Source organism: Arctopsyche grandis, chromosome 12 (assembly GCF_051622035.1).
Source record: "Arctopsyche grandis isolate Sample6627 chromosome 12, ASM5162203v2, whole genome shotgun sequence".
Lineage (NCBI taxonomy): Eukaryota > Metazoa > Arthropoda > Insecta > Trichoptera > Hydropsychidae > Arctopsyche > Arctopsyche grandis.
Window position 1 is genome coordinate 20614096 of NC_135366.1, and position 22584 is coordinate 20636679.

The 22584-nt window shown below is 34.4% G+C and overlaps 1 protein-coding gene across 4 annotated transcripts in view; it reads left to right on the forward strand.

Moving 5' to 3' along the window:
* Positions 1-22277, forward strand: part of RanBPM (Ran-binding protein M) — a 42908-nt gene extending 20631 nt beyond the window's left edge. For 2 of the 4 annotated variants that reach the window (XM_077442461.1, XM_077442462.1), the window contains 11 exons: positions 16248-16412; positions 16517-16707; positions 17870-18054; positions 18135-18247; positions 18323-18474; positions 18552-18681; positions 18803-18979; positions 19415-19561; positions 19634-19830; positions 20521-20632; positions 20709-22277. In XM_077442461.1, the coding sequence (XP_077298587.1) occupies positions 16248-16412; positions 16517-16707; positions 17870-18054; positions 18135-18247; positions 18323-18474; positions 18552-18681; positions 18803-18979; positions 19415-19561; positions 19634-19830; positions 20521-20632; positions 20709-20842 (1703 nt within the window). In that variant the 3' untranslated portion in view covers positions 20843-22277. The remainder of the gene's footprint in view (positions 1-16247; positions 16413-16516; positions 16708-17869; positions 18055-18134; positions 18248-18322; positions 18475-18551; positions 18682-18802; positions 18980-19414; positions 19562-19633; positions 19831-20520; positions 20633-20708) is intronic. The other 2 variants (XM_077442459.1, XM_077442460.1) reach the window with 2 other exon arrangements.
* The last annotated feature ends 307 nt before the right edge of the window (positions 22278-22584 follow it).

Genomic DNA, 22584 nt, shown 5'->3' on the forward strand with positions numbered 1-22584 from the left:
AACAATAAATCCTCGATATCTGTGCTGTACTCTTTATCACTTCAACTAATTAATTGTGTATCATCATCATCTTCATCCCACACGCTCATATAAAATTATCATCTCCTTTGCATGCCTGAGAAGTCATCCACATAACGAGCAGTTAATTACTAACTCCTTATTAACGCTAAATCATCATCATTCATATTTTGAAATGAACTATGTGATTTATTAGAATTTTTGTAATTTTTTTTTATTTTATACTAGCAATATCAAAAATAATCGATTGAATTCATTTGTTAAGACATGTATGTATGTAGCATTGATTGTTTCGCTATAAGCTGGGCGTTTTTAATTTAATGTTGGTCTTCATTCGAGGCTGCCATGTCATTTAGGCCTGCTCTAAGAAATTGAACATCGTATGAAAAATCTGACTCATTATTAGGTATGTATTATGCGATAATTGGGCCTTTGATCTTATGTTAAATTTTGAAAATCGGATTGGGAAGTGAGTCAGATTTTCCATTTGTTTGTTGTGTACGGTTGGGCATCGCAAATGTCGGAGATGACGCGACGGCCTCGTTTTAATCAATTTCATAGTATTACAGTGCCTCAAAAATTGTTTTGTATTTTAGTTTGGGTTGGTAGTGTATTTTTTTTATCGTATCTTTATTTGAAAAAGAAATCTTCACGTGGGGAAACTAATCAGTGACTAACTATTATTACTAACGCATGATATGATTTATGTATTTATTTATTCAATGTGCATAATTGTTCATATATACACATATGAAACCTTTTTATTTTTTTTAAGCTTGTTTATGTTTCACAATTCATAACATTACACACACACACACACACACACACACACACACACACACACACACACGCGCGCGCGCGAAATTAAATTTTAAACAACGGTATTTTCATTATTACATACATATATGAACTAGTTCGTATGTACAATTACATTATGAATTCGCTTACGATTGCACTTTGATAGTCACTCGAACAATAGACACAATACGAATTCATTACTATGCACATCGCTGCAACGCCCAGCACTTCTGGTCTGACAAAGGACGAGTGCCACATTTGAAATCATCGCAGAACGCTCTCAAACGGCGCAGCGTCATCGAGATGCGTTTTCATCATCGTTTATTTATTGGTCGGGTTTAATTTTCATTCGCTTCCGCAAAATCTGCGAAGGCCGCTTCTGAACTAAGTAAGTATGTCGCGTTCGTACAACCTTGAATGTACCTACATACCTGTCCATTCTCACAACGATTTACATATTTCGATAACTAGTCGTCTCATAATTATGCAGTTTACGATTACAACGTGTAAGAGCAATTGATTCGCGTCGTAATCGTATGTTTCTTTATTTAATGTGCTTCTCTTTTTATGGAAACTGCCTCTGTATTTGTATCTAGTGGCAGCTTGGGTTACACTCATGGACCGAAGTCGGGATTACATGTAGTTACTATAATTTTAGCTGTTTTCGTTGATCGCCCACTTGGAATTTCCCGTGTTGGCTCAACCCTTTCTCTTGCTCATAGCTAAAAGAAGACCATTTAACCCCACGCGATGTAACAATATGTATCAAGGAAGATGCGCCACACGTCTAGGACTCCAGGTTATGTCGATCTAATTTCAGTGCATCATGTGGGATGAATACGACGACGCCACAATTGCTGCGGCAATTAATGTTTTGTCATTAATTGAGCCTATCCATTGTATGTAATTGTCAAATATTAAAAGAATTTCCAATATTTCCATTCAAATACCAGGAAACTAGTATGCTACGAAATAGTATTAAAAGACGAATCGTTAGGTTCAATTTTCGATTACACTATTATGGATATCGAATTTAACTCTATTATTGTTTTTGGACCAATTCATACCGATTCACATAATACTATAAATTTATATAATAACGGATTATTAATTGATATATTCTGTAGTTGGTCGTGAATCCATTTTAGGCAAACTATCTTTTTTACTAACCTCTTCTTATTGACAATCCCAAGTTCAACAATTTGGCAGAACTTGGAACCATTGCCTTCGAATAACTGGACACCACAGCTTATAACAATTCTTCATTTGATACATTCCTCTCTATGCAATACCGGGTCGACACGATATGCTTCAAGGCGCAAACACTGAATCGTACGTCATGCATGTGCTCGTGGTTTCCAGCTGGGAAGGGCGTTTCTTCAGGCCGTTAATTGTTAATTCGTACGATCTTATTATTTCGTCAAGTTTCTCCCACTTTTCTCCAACCAGCAACATAGATCAGCGGTTAGCATGTAATGCTAACCACTGATGTAATGTGGTTAGCATTACATGGTACGGGTTCTATCCCTGGCTTTGTTTCTAGCTAGACCTTGGATATGGAACTCTAAACGATTCCAACAACAACAACAACTCATAATTTTTTGGACTTTACCAACACTAGAAAAAATTGTGCATAAATGCCTTTATGATGATTGATTGATTGTTTGATGATCGTTGTTTGTAATTGACCTTGGATAATACTTATGTAAAAATGGGTGTAAACCTGTATAAATAAATAAAATATGGAAATCACCGTTATCGATCACTTTCCATGGGTAAGTATGACAGTTTTTTTGCATGTGCAAAATTATTTAAGAAAAGAAACGCGTGCCGCTTACGATTCTGTGTGTCAGCACCTTAAACCCAGACCGAGTCGCTCGGACGTTACTCGTAACGTGGCAACGTTCGAGTGACCAAATTAGCGCACTCGTATCGTGTCAACCCGTTATAATATAAATAACAGCGACAATTACATTTTATAGTTTATTTCAACTTATTGTTGGCAATCACTTCCTATTTGCATAAAAGCTCTCTTATACGGCCAATTGTGTCTTGCTCTTCATTACCAATTACCATTTCTCGGACGTTATACATACGTATGTACGATCGTGCACACATGTTGCATTTAGCGTTTCTTTCCTAGAATCGTAGTGGATCGCTACGACGATGATGATGATTATTCAGCTCGTAACGGTTCTTCGCATCTCGAGAGTTTGTATGATATAGGAATCACAACACATTTAGCAGATTTCCCGGTCAATTCACTCACTCGCTTTTCAATTAAACCAATCGAATGTGACAGTTCGAGATTGCGTTCGTATTTATAAACGTGTGGGTTGGTCTGTGACCGGTTTGAGCTCCTCGGCAACACGTGGAATATCCTTGAGCTCGTTACGCTGCTTGAGAATCGAATCGAACCGACGATTGTTACGATCCAGAAGTGTTGCCACATCGCTAACCTCGAGCCTCGGATGAAAATCATCAAATAAATCACGTTCGAAGTCTTTGAAACTGTGCAAACTTGTCGAAACGCTCACCCATCCTTCCGTTGGCTGACGTACCGTACTAAGGTCATCAAACTCTTAAATTTACACATGTTTTTTTTTGCGTGTGACAGATCGTCGGTCTTCGTTCGATGTTTTTCATGCGACCCTCTTCATCATCGATTGCGACTCTTTATGATTTGATTTTTAAATGCTTTTTATTATTACGAAATTATGTTCACAATACATCTTATATCTATTTTAATAGCTACTGATCTACTGATCATTTTCTATTTTACAATTTTAATTTGGTTAGTAATCACAGTATTATATTATTCTAATGTTAATCTAAAGAAGAATAGGAAAAAGAGCTCAAAAACCTATCCTCTTTATGATTGAAAGTGTATCTGCTAATGTGTTTTGTTCTATTTTTTGAAACGTTGTTGAAGTTCAATTCTGGCTAAACAGGTTTGAGCTCTGGTTCTACATAGTCTCCCTCTAAACAGCGGCGACGTCACTGGATTGTTTGATTCATCTTTTATTCGTAACCGTTATCTTTGTGGAATAAATTTTCGATCTGGAAAATTTGAATTGTTTAACATTTCCGTATTTGAATAAATAAATTCCGTTGACCCAGAACTATTTCTGTTGGATGCGCTTATTTGGTTTCACATACCGGTCTATTACGACAATTGAAACGATGATTAAGTACACTTTACGCCTATTAATAATTTTCTTGGCTCTTATGATGTGGTATCAAGATAACCAAATTTTTGCAGACATTGCAAATAGAGTGATTTGAATGGGACAAACGTCGATAGTGTTACTGTAACCCATGACGCATTAACCCGTTATACCTGCCATTCGACGATGAAGCTGTATGTACATGGATGGATCCATCAACTCAATTTTGTTTTACAGAACTGTAAGATTTGTAGAGCACCTGTAAAATTATCTTCGACCCTAAGACTGAATACACAAAAAATCACGTTTTTACTTACCGAAGTTTGACCTAGTGAATTCCAATATTACAATATTTTTTGTCGGATTGTTCTCGTTTAAAAAACATTTCATATTATAATTTAAAATCATTTGCCGCTCGAATCAGTACGTTTCGATAAAAAAAATATATTGACATAAAAAACCAATCCTTATAAACGTGGTTAAGTAAAAAATTAGTGAAATTAGCTCATTATATTGTGGAAAAAATGTGTACAAAAAAAGTCTATTTTTGTTTTAAAATTCGCTAGATAATTAATTATAGGTATCAAAGTAATATAAAATTACAATCAATAGAAAAAAACATCTGACTTTTGATTCCAATATTCACTGAATTCAATATTCACTTGACAAAGCAATACTAGATTTTGAATTAACGCGATATTGCCCATTTTTGACAAGGCTCTTCTATATTTCACTTCGCTCATTGGTCTGGCAACATATTATATTATATCCTACATTCTTCCGATTGTTTTGAAATTTTGTCATTTTGCGTGGTTTGGTCAACGATAGATATTTAAATCAATTCCGCCAATACGATAGTAAAAAATAATCGTAATAGATACGTTTAAAAATGCGAACATTTTGGATACCTCGAAGATTAGTGGTCAGTATCCTTATGTTTGACTTTCCGCCACCCTCTCGTTTTGTCAGATTTTAATTGTTTAAACGTCTAACTTTTTCTTTTTCACACTATATCTTATAAAATTTGCATTATAGGTTCTCATTATCTCTCATATATATTTTTACTTCACTCATAGGTTATATAATGAATGTTATTTAAGCGCTCATATCTAGTCACCGGACCCAGAAGGTGCCGCGTATTGTTCAAAGGTTGTAAATGCATTATTAATGGTTTGCCGAACCTTTTTTACAAAGGATTTACAACAATGAAACAACGGATAGCACTGTGACTATCCTACCTCATATCCATACTCATATCTCTTAAACGAGTCGAAGCCAACAAAAATCATTGTCATATTCGAATTCAGTGGGTCAAACTTAATAAATATTAATTAGTCTCCGCTCCAGTATTTTTCTTTTGTTGCTCAGTGATATCAGAGTATATTGTCTAAATTTCGAAAGGCTACAGCTGATTAGCTGTAGGGAGTTAAGTTGGTCTGGAACGATAATATTAATTTGTATTTTTTTTTTTTTAGATATAATGATCACAATAAGATCTTTATCGCTTATTGCCCTTGAGCATTTGTAAAAATCAGAAAGGTGAATATATCTCTATACTTTTTATGACACATAACTATGTTTATCTTTTGTCAGCTCTTACTTCCTAGCATTACTCATCACAATTCTAACACAAAACCACGACTAACAGGTGCTGTAAAATAATACTAAAATCTACCACCTGCAAAGTTAAACTGGTTTTACCATGGTAAAGTTCATTGTTTTGTAATACGTCGCCGATTATTCAATTTAGCGCGTATCCCATGCCCTACAAACCACTCGGTAGTACGATCCAAAAGAGTTTACTAGTTTACTGCTACAATGCAATGAACGTACGTTACTTACTTACCACTGTATTTGGTTTGTGTGAGTTCATTATACAAACCTGAGATTAAAAAAAAATGTAACCGTAAAAAGCAGGCTAATCTTGAAATCAGATAGATGCGACCCAGACTATCGGCTCATTTGTAAATCTGACCCCTCCCCAAGTGAACCAAGTTATGTTGTGCGCAGTTGATATATACAAATAATTTTTATGATTCGCACTTTGTGAATACGTGCTCGATTTGATTTTGCCGTATTGAGAAAACTGACTGGATTATTCTGAGGGTGACATTATACCGATGTCAGAGTGCATTCGCATCTGCAGAACCCGTGTTTTCATTGTCGTCTCGTACGTGGACACGACTATGTACGTTAGTCGAGTGCGCAGGTTTCCTCTTGCATTTTTCCCCTCAGCTCAGTGGCGGCTCGCGAGGTTGTTGACACCTCGTGCCCCGTCACGCGGCGCAAATGCAAACCATAAAAGACAACAACCCTATGGATAAAGATAGTAGGGGCGGGAGAGAGGGAGGGAGGGGGGGGGGAAGGAGAGAGTGCAGGGTCGGCGCGTGCCCACTGCGATTTTGACAGTTTGCGCAAGTTAATGACAGCGCGTGGGAGGAGTGGGGATACATACGTAATGTCAATTGCAGCTGACCAAGTGGCTACTGCACTTTGAGAGTTAATTCGATTAACGAGAACTCGTTCCGCACTGCTGCCCACTCAATCAATACTTTGAAATCTGATCCAACACCCGAAATGCCATATGTTTCGTAAAACGAATTTTGAGGCAACTGTTCATTCGGGACCGTTCTGGAAAAGCCCTTTGAAAAAATGGTTATAATATCATTTTTAGTTACATTATATAATTTTGTTATTTTTAAAAAAAAATCCTTATCGTGGCCTAATTTAGAATTGTAAATAATATTTATGAATAACAAAAGATACTAAAAACGCAAACACACTGAATCGTACGGCATATACGTGCTCGTGGTTTCTCGCTGGCAAGGATATTTCTTCAGGTCAATGGAACCTATGCCACTATCAATATTATCACGCGGTCTGTTTGATAGTGTAATAGGTAAGTATCGTGATTATCAGTAGCGAATCTGGATCGTTTTGAAATCCGCGATATTAGAATCACGATCCGTATTGATAGTGTAATACCCCCATTGTTAATTCGTACTATCTTATTATTTCGACAAGTTTCTCCTATATTTCTTCAAATATAGGAATCGCCATTATTGATCACTCAATACAAGGATAAAATATTAACGAAAACACTCCAGGAGGTGAATTTTGGAAGATCGCGACAGCACAGACAGCATGCCAGCGTTTTTTGCATGTGCTTTAAAAAGTGGTGTGCCGTTAAAATCTCACTGTTTTGGTCGCACAGTCTTGCTCACTGGAGCGCGAGCGGGATACAGTAGGACTAGGTGACGTCATACCGAGTCCCTTTCTATCCTGCTCGCACACGCGTAAATAAGGCTGTGCGACAAAAACAAGGAGAATTTCACCGCACGCCACTGATGCAAAACTGTCTAAATAAAGATGTGCCGTACCGCGTACGATTCGGTGTCTAAAAATAAATAAATAATAACGAATAGTTACCTAAAGATATAAACTATTTGAAATGCCGGCACTCTCTTATCAATATTTTTTATAGAAAATTAGACAAAATTTTTCATTTTCCCCATTTCTAATCTTGGTTTAATTAAATATCTAATGGGATGGGTTTTGACCTTGCTTAGAGGGTTAAATTAGCTTTGGAACTTGTTACGTTTAGATTTCCCGCATATTGCATCCTACTGGCGCACATGCAAGTAAAACTGTGTGCCAGTAGGATCCAAGCTGTGTGCCTTACTGGCGTTGTGCAAGCAGGATGAAAGATGACTTTAAGGACTTTATCCTCTCTTTAACAGACAAAGATTAGTCTTTCAGTTCTTAAAGTTTTAGCGGAGTGGGTCCATACATCTCGAGGTACGAGTAATATTTACTGTCAGTTTTGGTGAGCATTGTTGCCAGGAAACAGTATTTTTTTTTATAAAACTGAAATCATTGCCCACAATGGACCTATCCATGCTGCATCTGCCCGTGAAACAGATACAAATAATAGTCTGATTTTAGGAACAGGACGCAAGAAATGATGCGGGCTCAAATTCTCGCTTCACAACACTTTGCATGCATCTGTCAACTTTCATACCGTTGTATGGACCTTCACTTCACTTCTTTGCATTTACAAAATAATGCCCTAAGCCTAGTGAGCATTCGTAACTGGGCTTAGGGCATTAGTGCGTCTCGTGTTCGAAGACTGTATGCTCTGTCGATCCAACAATATTGCTAAACCGTGACCGTTAAAACATCATGATAATAAACAGTGTTGATTAAACGGGCTAAACGTCCATGTCGTCATTGAAGAAGTTCACATTTGAATTAATTATATACAATATTTGAGTTGAGTCTGGTGTGTGTGTGTGTATATATAATATTTAGCCCACTGCCGTTCGCGAGACTTCCTATCCGATGCAGCGATCGTTTATATTGGAACAATAAACGTTAAATTGTTAAACTAGGCATTGTTGATCTGTAACAGTATTTGGTATAAATGACTCATTAGTTTATTGTGAAGTGGCTTCTTTAGAGACTGATATCCGCAATCGCGTGCTGTTGCTCCACTCGATTATCACCTGTGCTCTTGTCGATGCTCGTTTTCACACATAACGGTTCAATTCTTTGGCAATATCGTGTTTATCAGTAAAAGTTATGTAGCTCGTCCGCCAGTTTTTTTCTCGCTCTTTTTAATTGTGCAAATCGTAATGGCGAAGTAGTTTCGAAACTATTGCGATTCGCTTTGCCCATTCTTGGCAATTACCCTCGTGATTATTTTCGCGATCGGAGTAAGGTTATCATTCTGTGACCCGTGTTACGTTTCGATTGGAATATGTACTTCTAATTTATGAATGATCGGAAACTACGACTAAAGGTCTTAAGCATTCACATTTCAACTGCACGTAACTGCACGTAAACAGCAGTACGAAAAGTATTCTGTGGCACATGTTTTTTTTAAACGCGCGAAAAAAATGTGGCGTGCCTTGCACAGATTCGTGGCAAGCCGTCCCAAAATTACCCCCTGGAGTGATTTCGGTAAAATTGTATCCATGTATTTATCCTTGCTTGACAGTGATCGATAACGGTGTATCCCATATTTGAAGAAATATAGGAGAACTTGTCGACGTTCACGTGCCACATTCCTTGCTGTGTGTTTTCGCCTTTAATGTGTACGTGGCGTAGACGTAACAGCAGTAGCCGACAGAATCTATTCACATTATACAGTGATACGTGTCACCATCGTCCTCTGTGATGTATGTTTAAGCCGATTTTGCCTTGTACACGGCCAAAACTTGTCTGTATAGTATGAATAAAAGTAGTCTTTTCCGTACACTGCTGTACCGGACTGTTGCTTGGCAATGCTCGATGGTGAGAATAGACTTAAATATAGATAAATTATTTTCGCGATGATCAATATGATAAAATCCATTCATACCGTGAGAAAAATCTGTAAAAAAATGATTCTGAAATAATTCAAGTTTGTATATTAAAATGCTGCTGAAAATTTTTCTTTTCCAGAGTTTGTAGTGCTTTTTAATTGAGTTTTGTCAGATGAACTTACATATTTCAAGCTACTACTGGAATCTGCTCATATGCTGATCTCATCTTATTCGTCTACCCCATCTGTATAGCTACATACTGGTACTGCAGAAAGAACCGTATTTATTATTCATATTTATTGACAATTTATGACGTCAAAGACGTATTTTCTTCTGAAAGTACCATATTCGATCATATATTTTACAGAATACTTTTCTGAATACTGTTATAAGTAGACTCCGGACCCAAAGCGCGCCGTTGATTGTTCAATTGTTGTAAATGCTTTGTTAAATGTTCGCCGAACCTTTTTTTTTTGCACTCTAGCTTTGTAAATAGAGCCAAACCGCCCCGATTCCTGGAAAAAGCACGCTCTCTATCCGTAGTCTAGTTATAAGTAGAGGTAGGACCGGAAGCGTACCGTTTATTGTTCAATTGTTGTAAATCCTTTGTAAAAAAGGTTCGGCAAACCTTTAACAATGCATTTACAACATTTGAACAATATACAGCCCCCTCAGGGTCCGGGCTTTAGTTATAAGCAGTGAGCGGCGCTAGGATGTGCCAGCTCGAAATAAATGGGTTTCTTTTGTCAATTTCTATTGTTAACCTTTTTTTTTGCTCTCTAGAGAGCAAAAAAAAGGTTAATAATAGGAACCCGTTTCAGCGCATTTTCGCGCCTATCTCTGGTTTTGACGAAATAGATAGATCTATTTCGTCAAAATACTCGTATTCTAAAATACATTTGTTTGAATAAATCACCGTGTACTCATACTCACCTAACCCTGGAACTTTTGGCTCATATGAAATTAAATTTACAGCGAAATCTTATTTTAAGTCGTTTCTGAGATCAAAGCAACTGGCGAAAGAGCTGCTGAAATAATTTTTAAAACGCCTACTAATACATAGTTCCTGAATTACTGGAGTGTGTGCCAATGGACTTGTTGATATTTGTAATAATTATATTCTATGACTACATATTATTTTCATTTTTGATAAAACTGTCGTATGTACCTACATAAAAAAAAAAAACAAAAAAAAAGTGATATCCAAATAGGCAGATATGCGTCACACATGCAAACGACCGATCGATCGATCGACAGCAGAGGTTTGAACCTTAATTTAATAAGCTGACGCTTGTATCATCTGCGACGTCATGGCGCATTTGTTAATGTGAACGATTTTCAGTTCGTTGGCCTCAGGTTTTCCCCTTTGCCGAGAGGTATGCACATTCTGCGGGAATAGGGAGAGAGTGGGGTTTGCGAAAACTCCCGTCTAGACCGCTCCGGCTGTTGACGTTGGATCCTGAGGGCACTCGCCCTCCCTCCACCCCCTCTTTGTTTTGGCGATTCAGAGGGTGCTTTGCCACCCGCACATAGATACGACTACTCACTACTGTGAACCCGGAAAATTCGCTTTTCCCTAATAAAGATACCTACATTTCCAGTACCGGTTAGATAGAATTCCTACTGAAACTATGCTTTCTAAAGATATGAAATTAGGATTATGTCTTGATCATCTCGTTTCCAGTGTGTGAAATGTAGTATGTCAGAGGTGGCCACGCGGAATTTTTTTGGGCATAGTTCATTTTTCCAGTATTATTCTATTGGCCTATTTTTTTCTATAGATGTAGTTGAAAGGGGTTTTCAATATAAAATATGATATGTATTGTAATAAAATAAATCAATGTAAATATTTTCGTGTTTAATGTTTTAGATAAGATCCATCGTTTTTTTTCTTTTTGTCTGGGAGGTTTATACCTACTTTTGTATTTATGCTTGCACTTTATGTACATTTAACAACATCCATCAGTTCATCTGTATTAAACATTATTTCCCGTTTTTAACTATTCGGCTCCTACTAAGAGTATTATTTTTAAATAAAATGAACATCCCCGCTTGCTGGTAGCTAAATAATGTCTTGCTTAGAGAAAAAAGTCCATAAGTATTAATTTTAGATATTTCCTTTCAAAACAATGCCAGAACAATATCAATTTCTTGGCCGGTATTCGTCCTTTATTAGTCGAAAATAAAAGGTTCACGCCTAAAAAAAGCCCCCATGGCTACCACTGTAGTAAGTAGTTAGATCCAGACTTTTCTTTCTTAGTATAATGGTGGATCTTTAACCTTTCCACCGCGTACGACTACTATACATGTCCTAGCGAACATGCCCTCAGCGCGTGAGACACGCATAGATGTCTTGGAAGTTCCAACCTGTATAAGAGCCGTATATTGTGTTAAAATTTTATAACTTGGTTGAAAATATTACTAAATGTATACTTTACCAAATTCAATAGATGGCAGTAGTCAAAAAAATTCAATATAGGCTAAAATAATTTATAAAATATTACAACCTATATTTATAGTCGAAAACGCGATAGCAAAATCCGCAAAAAAGCAACCGCGTACAGGGCATGTTCGCTAAATTTGGTGACGCGGGCAAAGGGTTAAACATTCATAATGTAAAACTTTATAATATTTCATTTGTAATACATCCAGAACTGGATTTATCTATTAGATAACTAGGCTGAAGACTAGGACCTCAAAATTCAGTGGACCTCCAGCCGAAATGTAAAATTAAAGATGGGCAGTTCTAAAATCATATTTGGAACCTCAGTCGAAAGTCCTTAAATATTTGTCAAGACACTAGGGGGTAAGATCATGAAATAGCCACAGAAGCTATTTTGGAAAGTCACAGTGCTCTTGTTGATGCACTGTCTCATACAGAAATTAAATAAAAGGAAAATTCCATTGCATTATCCTTTACTCTTGATTTGGAGGACTTGGTGGGGCTCACAAGTGGAGTAGTCTACAGCCTCTTCATCTAAATCCGGCTTTGAATACAGCATTTGCATCCCGAAATCTCTATTCCTATTGGTCGAAATGCTTTGCTATGAATCTCTAACGTGCGCTTTTCTTTTTGGTCAGAACATCTAAGCTGGTGTAGCATAAACGTCAAGTGAATTTATGAGTCGGTGTAATAATAATATTTGCTCTCGATTAAACTATTGGTTGTGTATCAAAAAAATTAAAGGCGAGTCGTGAGCTAAGTAATTTGACCATAGTTGCCTTTTAGTACTCGTAGATTCTTGTTTGTATATTTTTTATTGAATGAAAGTTGGATTAAGTATGTAAGATGTCAGTTCAAAATTGTTTTTTTTTTATTATTGAAATTTTTCTGCTTAACACCACTGCATCATATGTTGTCATATATTTATGCAAATGAAGTACAATGCCAAAGAACACACGTTTTTTAGTTTCCTCACTTGGTACATGCTTTTCGTTCGTAGCAAATTAACTGTCAGTCGATGATAAAATGCTTTTACTTTTTTATTGATTTGCTAAAGGTCTAAAGATTTGCTAAAATTTTACCACACTAAAAAAAACCGTTCTAGCTGTATGTATTTAATCAATAGTCTAAATAGTATTGTAAATAGTATTAAATAGTATTCTCACCCAATGGTAATATTCTAAGACAGCTTCGGACGCTACAAACACGATATGTAAACATTTTGACTAGTCCAATTCAACACTATTCATATTTAATTAAATGGTTTTATTTAAAGAATGCACAATTGCTTCCAAGCTTTTGTATGGCTACTTAATACACCCTTCTTTTGATTTTATGTGAATTTATTTATATATATATAAGAAAATCCTTTTGGTATTCCCGTGCGTGTGAGAAATGCGAAAGACGTGTCTAAATCAATATGCATCGTAAGCTTTCTATCGCCGTTCAATTTTTATGTTCACACCGTATTGTCGTCACAATGCTGGCACGCGTTGTAAACACTACGTGTAATTTGAACTGTGAATGTAATTATTACCGTGTATGCTTCCGAATCGAACTGACAGACTCTTTCAGTGACGTCTGTAGCCATCATCGTCGGCCGCACCCGGTCAGCCTGCAACGTTTACTTTTATTATATTATGGCACGGATAATTGCAATAGCGAAAAACCCAACAGCCATGTAATTTCGTATATATAGTATTTGCACACATTTCCCGAGCGAGTATTGAACGGTACTGAAGCGCAACAATCAGGCCGGTGTGTGTGTGTGCAATATGTATGGTGGATACAATCGCATCTGAATTCAGCATTGTTTCGTCGCGGATGCGTTCAATTTGAGCGCTTGCATCTGTCTATATAGATTAGATGCGTTTTCATACATGGTTTAGGATATGTTTGTACATGTGTGCACATTAGAATCTGGTCAACGGAGACGGATTCGTTCATGCGGTACAATTATATATGTTCTTTGTTCGTTTCTGCCGATGGTGAAGATGCTCTGTGTTTGGATTTGTATCCGACGGTTTCATTATGATTGTATTTTACATTTTTCAATGTTTAACGAAGGATACTTATCATATAATAATTTTGAAATATCATATAATAATAAAAGTATCATATAATAATTTTGTTGTAATTCTTTTCATAACAATTTAATTTTGTTCAATTTGACTCTCCGTCTTTCTAAATTAAATAATATCGCCATATCTAGCTTTAATTTAATGACCGTTTTTATTTACACAAACTAACTTTTAAGTTTTTTCTCAAATGACATTTCGATTAATAAGACTTAATAACGATAACAATAAGGGAACAATTTAAAAGTCCATTTTATAAAATAAATATGCATTTAAAAATGCAATTTAAAAAAATGTTTTGTACATTAAAAAAAGTTTCTATGCATTTCTAAATGACAGGTACAGATTGCATTAGAAAGTTTGCTTTGATCATTGAAAAAAATATTTGCCACCAAAAAAGTGGATGAAATGTGCATTAAAATGACATATGAACTGTATCGGCAACATCGCGAATACCAAAATACGAACCAACTTTTGGTTAGGTTTTTTGTTGAGGTTAGGGTCGGTTTTATTTATTTAAGATTACATTTCACCAGTGAGATTATAATTTCAATAGTGAGAAACAAAAGTAAACATTTTTGACAGTTGACAATTTTCAATAGCAATGTTGCCACTTTTTGTATCTATTCTAATGCTAAAATCTATTTTTTCGAATGATCGTTTCATATTTTTTAATGGTCACTTTATAATGCCAAAATATTGTATTTGATGCAAAATACGAGATTGTTTAATGCACCGAAAATAATGCAAATTTTAATGCACAAACATTTTTCTTAAGATACAAAGTATTTTTCACAATGTACAGTTAAATCGTACCCCAACAATAATTTTTTAAATAACAATTTTACTTTTAGAGAGTATTTTGTGATGTTAATTTTTTTCGTTTGTGATAAGCAAGCTAGAGTACATATAATGCGATTGTGTGGAATCTGCATGATGGATATTACTCTCTAGTTATTGAGAAAGTGCAAAAAAAGTGCATTTTTCGTTTCCTATATAGGAAAGAGTATGGGTATTACCCATATCTCTCCCCTACTCTCTTCCTTTTGGGCATGCTTCGGTATAATTCCCTTGAACTTCGGAGGAACTTCTCTTTAATTCGTTTTGTTCTCCAGCTTCTACATGATAATACGTCATGCCCGTCGATACTGGAACAGTTGGGACTTATTAACTATGTATATTATACTCTTGCCTGCATAGTTTTATTATTGGATGGCTTCTACTCCAACAGCTATCTAATGTAATATTTTCCACGTTAGTGAGAGTAGGTTATCGAAGATTATTTATCTGGTAGCCTGCGCTCATCATTATTTTCATAATTGATGTGATGTATGAATTTTGGAATTTTGATCTTCTCTCTTCCATTTGGGTCTTGTGGGGATGCTTTGTATTTACGGTTGATTCTTATATCAGGGCTGGCTGCAGATCCAAGACATTTATTTCCTACTATGTATTCTGATATTTTTATTTTTTATTGTGTATTTTTTTAGGTTGTGGAGTTTGAGTCGGAGACCTCGATTTCGCGTTTGATTCGCGTTTATTCTTTTAAAATAAATAATGTATATGAATATTGAATTACTGACTAAGAGTGAGTCACCAATATCCAATGTATGCAAATCCGAGACACTCTGTTTATATCTCTTTGTCAATTTCTTATGTTTAGGTCAAATTGAGGAGAGTTTCATGTATCTAAAATATACAAATTTTTTAATTAAAGATTAATGGTTTACATCAACACACTATACTGGTACCTAAAAGATATTCTAAAATTGACCAAATTGGAAAAAAATTATTTAAAATTTTTATAATTTGAGTCGGAGAGTTGGAGTCCGAGTTGTGTTTTTTTTAACAACTTTACAGCCCTAGTGGATGCAATACATATCAATATTTGTATTTTAAGACTTGAACAAGCAATAATTAAGAATAGAGCAATTTATCTATTGAAAACTTTTTGATGTGTTCAATCATTTATTATTATTACATTGATATTTGAGTTTTAATAATTGATGATACTAATGATAAAAAAAATTATTCTATTTAGACAAAATGAATGCGTACAGCATAAAGTAAGAATATACAAATTTTGCCTCGTAATCATTAAAGGAATTTCGGAACAGGAAAATAACAAAAAAATAAACGAAAAGTCAAAAACAGACCTTTACAAAAAAGAAAAGTACCAACTCATCGTCATTCGTAAACTTGAACTCTGTGTGAATTCGAAACGTCACTCGATTTACCTCTGGGCGTTTTTGTCGTAGCACGCGCAAAATGTACGAAACATGTGTGCGGTCTGGACCGAAGCCAATGTTCTGGCTCGAATCTGGCCTCTGGGCCACATGCTCCAGCTTCTTTATCCCATCGCAGGCACACAAATCACAACAAATAGTCAAACGCACAATGCCCATAAACTAAACACACACTTATCGTCTCTTTTCAGGTCATGGAAAGACGCACAAAGATGCAGCAAGCGTCCGCGCAACACATCCCATACCACCAGCGTGCGGCCTTTACTATTTCGAAGTCCGTATCGTGTCCAAAGGCCGAGATGGCTATATGGGTATCGGTCTCAGTGCTCAAGGTGTCAATATGAATCGACTTCCAGGTATTGAAATCTTTTTATACCTACACATACATATATGTACATTCGTATACAATTCGATTTTCGTCGGTATACTTTTTAATTCGGTGATTTTGTGTTGTTTTCAGGTTGGGATAAACACTCGTATGGATATCACGGTGATGACGGTCATTCGTTTTGCTCGTCTGGAACCGGACAGCCGTACGGGCCGACGTTCACCACGGGAGACGTCATCGGCTGTGGAGTAAATCTCATAGATAACACGTGCTTCTACACGAAGAACGGCCACCATCTAGGAGTTGCCTTCCGTGATTTGCCTGTAAGTGTCGAACGGAGGTCCAAAAACGTTATTAAGGTAAGATAGTCAAAATAGCAGAAAGTACACAATTCTTCAGGTGGTCGTCTCGTTGAAAGAATTTTTTTCCTAATTTTGATTATTATAATATTTTATAGTTGCAATAGTATAATTATTATTATTTTTTTTAAATGTGTAATGCAATTTTAACTAATTAATTTTCAATGTAAAATCCACCTGAAGAACAGCTATGAATCAAAGAACATGTCCAAATATAAGTTCCTTTAAAATTTATTCACTTAAATATTTTTTGAAAAATATATTCTTTGATTTATGTAGCTATCGTAGATTATATAGTAAATAAAATAAATAAAGAGCAGACTATCAGGATGTCGTCCATAAAAGAATTGGTAAGGATTTATTTTCATTTATATTCATAATATACATTTGTATTGTTAAGTTTCATTGCAATAATTTATTTTTGCTTGGTATTTGATGTGTTTCTTTTATGATTAAGTATAATAATATATGCGTTAAGTATTATATATGCTTTATTAAATATGATTATTAATCAATTGTTTTTTTTTCGTCTCTTATGATGCACCTTTTTGATGCTTGTATGTAGCATGTGACGTACCGTGTAACCCGTTTCTAGAATTCAAAAATTTTCAAATTTGTGTATCTTTATCCGACTGATCTGTCAATTGCTGCATGTTTCCTGCTTTTAACTTTTGTATGAAGTCGCCAAGTGTGATTACAAGTCCGTGTGTAGAACTCAGAATTGCTTTCGAAAAGAAACTTGTAACTGTCGATACACTTACAAATACATCAAATACAAAATAAAAATGTTTTTGATTTTGAATCATTTAGTTATACTATCATATTAATTTCTCATTGATGTGATGAAGTTTCGCGCATCATAATTGAGCACATTTAAATAATCAAAATCATTTCATTTTGTACTTGTGTGTATCCAGTTTTTTTTTTTTTGTTTTGTACTTACATGTTTTATTGTTATTGAGAATCTTAGAAATGCCAATGATGAATATTTTGCGTTAAATTTAATTCATTCAATTAAATTTTAGTATAAAAATCAAACGAATATAATTATTGATCTCTCTCTGTTATACATATGCATTGGCTATTGTTGTGATTTGGATTAATTTGAACTTTTTTGTGTTTTCAGCCTAATTTATATCCGACAGTGGGTTTACAGACTCCCGGAGAGGTAGTGGATGCCAATTTCGGTCAACAACCTTTTGTGTTCGATATAGAAGATATGATTAGAGAATTACGAGCTCGAACGCGTCTCACGATCAACGAGTTTCCTATTCCTGATGTCCAAGGAGAATGGCAAGCTATTATGCAAAAGTTAGTGTATACACACTTTGATATGCCTTTCCATTAATATTTAACTGCAAAATTATTAATGTGTTTTGTTTTATTTTTAGAATGGTGTCTTCTTATTTAGTTCATCATGGCTATTGTGGCACAGCTGAAGCATTCGCTCGTGCCACTGGCCAAGTTTTTGATGAAGAAATATCTTCTATAAAAAATAGACAAAGTGAGTGTTTTGGTACATGGAAGTATTTTGATTGTACGCACTGTTCATATATTAATTTAAAATGTTATGTTTTAGGAATTTTGAAGTTAGTTTTAGCAGGTCGAATGGGTGAAGCAATAGAAAGTGCTAGAAGACTGTATCCCAATCTACTAGAACAAAATCAAAATTTATTATTTATGCTCAAGTGCAGACAGTTTGTAGAAATGGTGAACGGATCAGATTCTGAGGTAAACTTTTGACGAAAATCGATATATTATATATTATCTTTGAGTAACGTTTAATTGATTTTACTTTTTTTTAATAGATGTGCGTATCACGAATTGGTGGAGTAAGCGATATAGGTAGTGGAGGTCAGACATCAGTTATTTTACACACCAATAGCAATGCAAGTCCAACACACAACCATAGTAAACACCATAATTCTCACACTAATGGTATTTTTTAATTTCATTCATATTCATTGTTTTGCTTTTTTAATTGATACGTATATCGTATTATTTGTACTACTCTAGTGTTTTAATGATGCCTTAAGTGTTGAATTTCGTGAATGTTCAGGTACAAAAGAGGAACTGAATAATCAAACCAATATAGCAATGAATGGTACTAACTGTGATAGTGAGATTATTAAAATCAGTCATTCTCCCACAACGGTTGTCGAGGATAATAGCAGTGATGTAGAAATGGAATCCTCTTCTAATTCAACTAATGGCCTTTCGTCAAGTGCTAGTAATGGTGTGTTTGAATTTGTATTCTCCATTGAATCCAACCTCCTGCTATTTTGCGTAAAATTTCCAGTATTATGAAAGTGGTTAAGTCACCCCTTGCTTGTTTTGAGATAAGTGAATTGTGTTTGTCGCGCTTTGTACAAACAGCCAAACTTTCACAAGTCATTTTTTATGTTGTTTGGTAATATCGTGAAATATTTCGTCAATGCTTATAATTAAATTGAAGGAAATTAAACAACAATGTTTTCAATAATACAACTCATAAAGATCAAGAATCTTTTCAAACTATTCATATGTACATATAATCAGTACGTTTTTTTAAGTTGACTTTATCACTTTCATAATCACTGGCACGTTGCACATTGCACACTAAATCAAATGATCTACATATAATGGTATAGGATTTTGATATTATAGAATTGATTATAAATTGTATTTTTAGGTACAAATGGTTCAGTAAGTAGCAATGGATATCAATCACATAGAATAAGTACTACTCTTCCACACGTACAAAAAGGAATGCCCGGTATCACTGCAACTTTGGATTCAACGGCCGATCCAACGATTTTACAGGATGATGACGATATGGGTATGATTTTTGTTTTATTTTGTAAATATTTTCAATAGTTTGTAATTAATTATCTTGAAATTATTTGTATAGAAGTGGATTTGATTGGTGCAAGTATGGTGACAGGCAGCAGTACGTCGGCGGCGACAACTACCACACGTCAAGTATGCGGAGGAAGTAGAGCATCTGTCGAGCGTATGCTTGAATTTGGAAAAGAATTGTATAATATGAGCCAACACTTACCCCAAGAGAATGCTGTTACTTTAAGTGCTAATAAAAAAATGCTCGAGGCTAGTTTTATACTATTTTATATGTATATTGTAAATAAAAGGGAACAATTTAAACGTCTATTTTATAAAATAAATGTGCATTTAAAAATAATTTTGTACATTAAAAAATGTTTCTGTTCATTACAAAAAAGTTTGTGTGCATTTCTAAATGACGGATACAGATTGCATTAGAAAGTTTGCTTTGATCATTAAAAAAAATATTTGCTACTTAAAAACTGGATGTAATGTGCATTAAAATGACAGATGAACTGCATCGTCGCGAATACCAAAATACGAACCAACGTTTGGTTAGGTTTTATTTATTTATGGTTTAGTTAGGGTTGGTTTTATTTATTTAAGACTACATTTCACTAGTGAGATTATAATTTCATTAGTGAGAAACAAAAGTAAACACTTTTGACAGTTGACAACTGTCAATAGCGGAAGACTGCAAAGTTGCCACTTTTTGTATCTATTCCAATGCTAATATCTATTTTTTCGAATGATTGTTTCATATTTTTTAATGGTCACTTTATAATGCCAAAATATTTTATTCAAAGCACAATACGAGATTGTTAAATGCACCGAAAATAATGCAAATTTTTAATGCACTAACATTTTTTTTAAGATACAAAGTATTTTTCCCAATGTACAGTTAAATCGTACCCTAAATAAAATGCTGTTATAAAACTTTTTATTTTACTATTTCAGGACGCATTTAGTCTTTTAGCTTATAGTAATCCTTGGGCAAGTCCTGTCGGTTGGCAGCTAGATCCGTCAAGAAGGGAACCTGTATGTTCAGCTCTTAATTCTGCTATATTAGGTATTCGATTTTTCTGCTTTCAAGTATCGCATAATAATGGAGTGGTATTGGTGTTTATGTATTGTTTTCTTTGCAGAGTCACAAAAGTTGCCGTGGCGAGCCCCTCTAGAAGCGTGTGCCGGACATGCTGCAGGACTTTTGGCATTAATGGCCGCTCGAGGATTGGGAGCGTGTGCATTTGCCGATCTGCAAGATTTGTTGCGTCACTGACCATCCTATTATTCTCACATGCACTGTCACGTCGGCTGACAAACTCAGAACATAATAAACACGTATTAAATAAATAAAAATAATACATAAATGTATAGACTATTAACTTGAGCATCTCACGATGAAAACATTAATTAACAGTGTATTTGTGAAAGTGAATATAATTACAGCTTGCTTTTGGCCTTGAAATTTATAGTGTTATCAAACTTTACGGGGGTGTATTTTATAAGGGTTGTTAAATTTTGAACCATGACTTCAAAGTATTGAAAAGTATCTCATTAGAATTTTTAAGTTGAAAATGATACGCTAAATGCCTGTCCATTCTTGAACACACGCATAATATGAAGATACCACACACTCTTTAATATCATGTTTATTCTGAAAGTTTTATCGTAGTAAATTTTATTTTTTTTCACTTCGTTTTTATTTGATGATCTTTATGCCGAGCGATAAATTTATAAATATGTGACCAATTTTGGCGATTAAAATATTAATTTGGATTAAAATTTAGTTTTTAGTATATTATAATTTTATTAGTTTCCAATTAAAATTTTCGCTATATCGTAAAATGTCAATTGTTGGTGAATACCATTTGAGAAATCATAGTGAAAACATCTATATTGTTTAAATTAAAGAATTTTAATACTTATGACTGTCTTGTCTCGTAAATTAGTTTTGTTTAAAATATTGTTAATCATAATATGTTTTTAATTATATTTTTCTAGGAAATATTTTCCAAATTGTGTTTACACTAAAAATGTGCCTGACTTTCCACACAAACAATGTAATTACCAGTAATTTTATTTCAAGTCATAAACTCATTATGAATTGTTTCGAGTGGAATTTTTCGAGTAAATGGATTTTCGAGTTCATTATTAGTAAAGGTTGTCTATTTATTTTATGAATAAATGTCTAATTTTTTAATTTTTATTTAATGAATCGTTTAAACCTAAGACTCAGTCATTCAAATATATTTATTTCTACCAATGAATTAAACCAGAGTGTGCGTTGTGACACATCAATGATGAAATCATATACTTTTTTTCCTAATAAAGGTTTTCTAGAAACTTAAAACTGTCGTACGTCACTATGGTAATATGTTTCTTCTTCCATATATAGAAATTTTGATACATACATATGTATGTGTCACAGCATGCTCTCTCGGCTTACGTTTACCCGTATATTTATGCAGTACATTTAACATCTTATATTTTATTTTCATGTATAACTCTAATATATTAAAGATTCCTACACTTTGTGTATATGTATATATAATATATATTATCAGATTTGATAAATATCAAAACAAAAATGAAAATGTGAAAGAATCTTGAATTTTTATTTTAAATAAATTTATTTTAACCGATCCACTGTCTTAGATTATTCATTCCTTCGAATATTGATATAACTGCTCATACACAAGTAATGTTTAATTAAAAAAAAAAAAAACTTGTATAGATGGTTCGAATGAACTAAATCAGGATTAAAATGTATTTGTATCCGTGTTGTCTAGTATGCTATGTATTTGCAAATTGTACAGTCAATGAAAATTTATCAAATAAGATCTCATACTAATGCATATAGCGTGTTTTGTTATATCTTCACTAAACCTTGTTAATTTGTAATTTCATATCTAAAGTGTACTATAATAGAGATTACTTTTATTTACTGCAAAACTGAAGACGATACGAGACGTATTTGCAAATTTTGTTTTGCATTAATGAAATGCTCGTTTATAATCA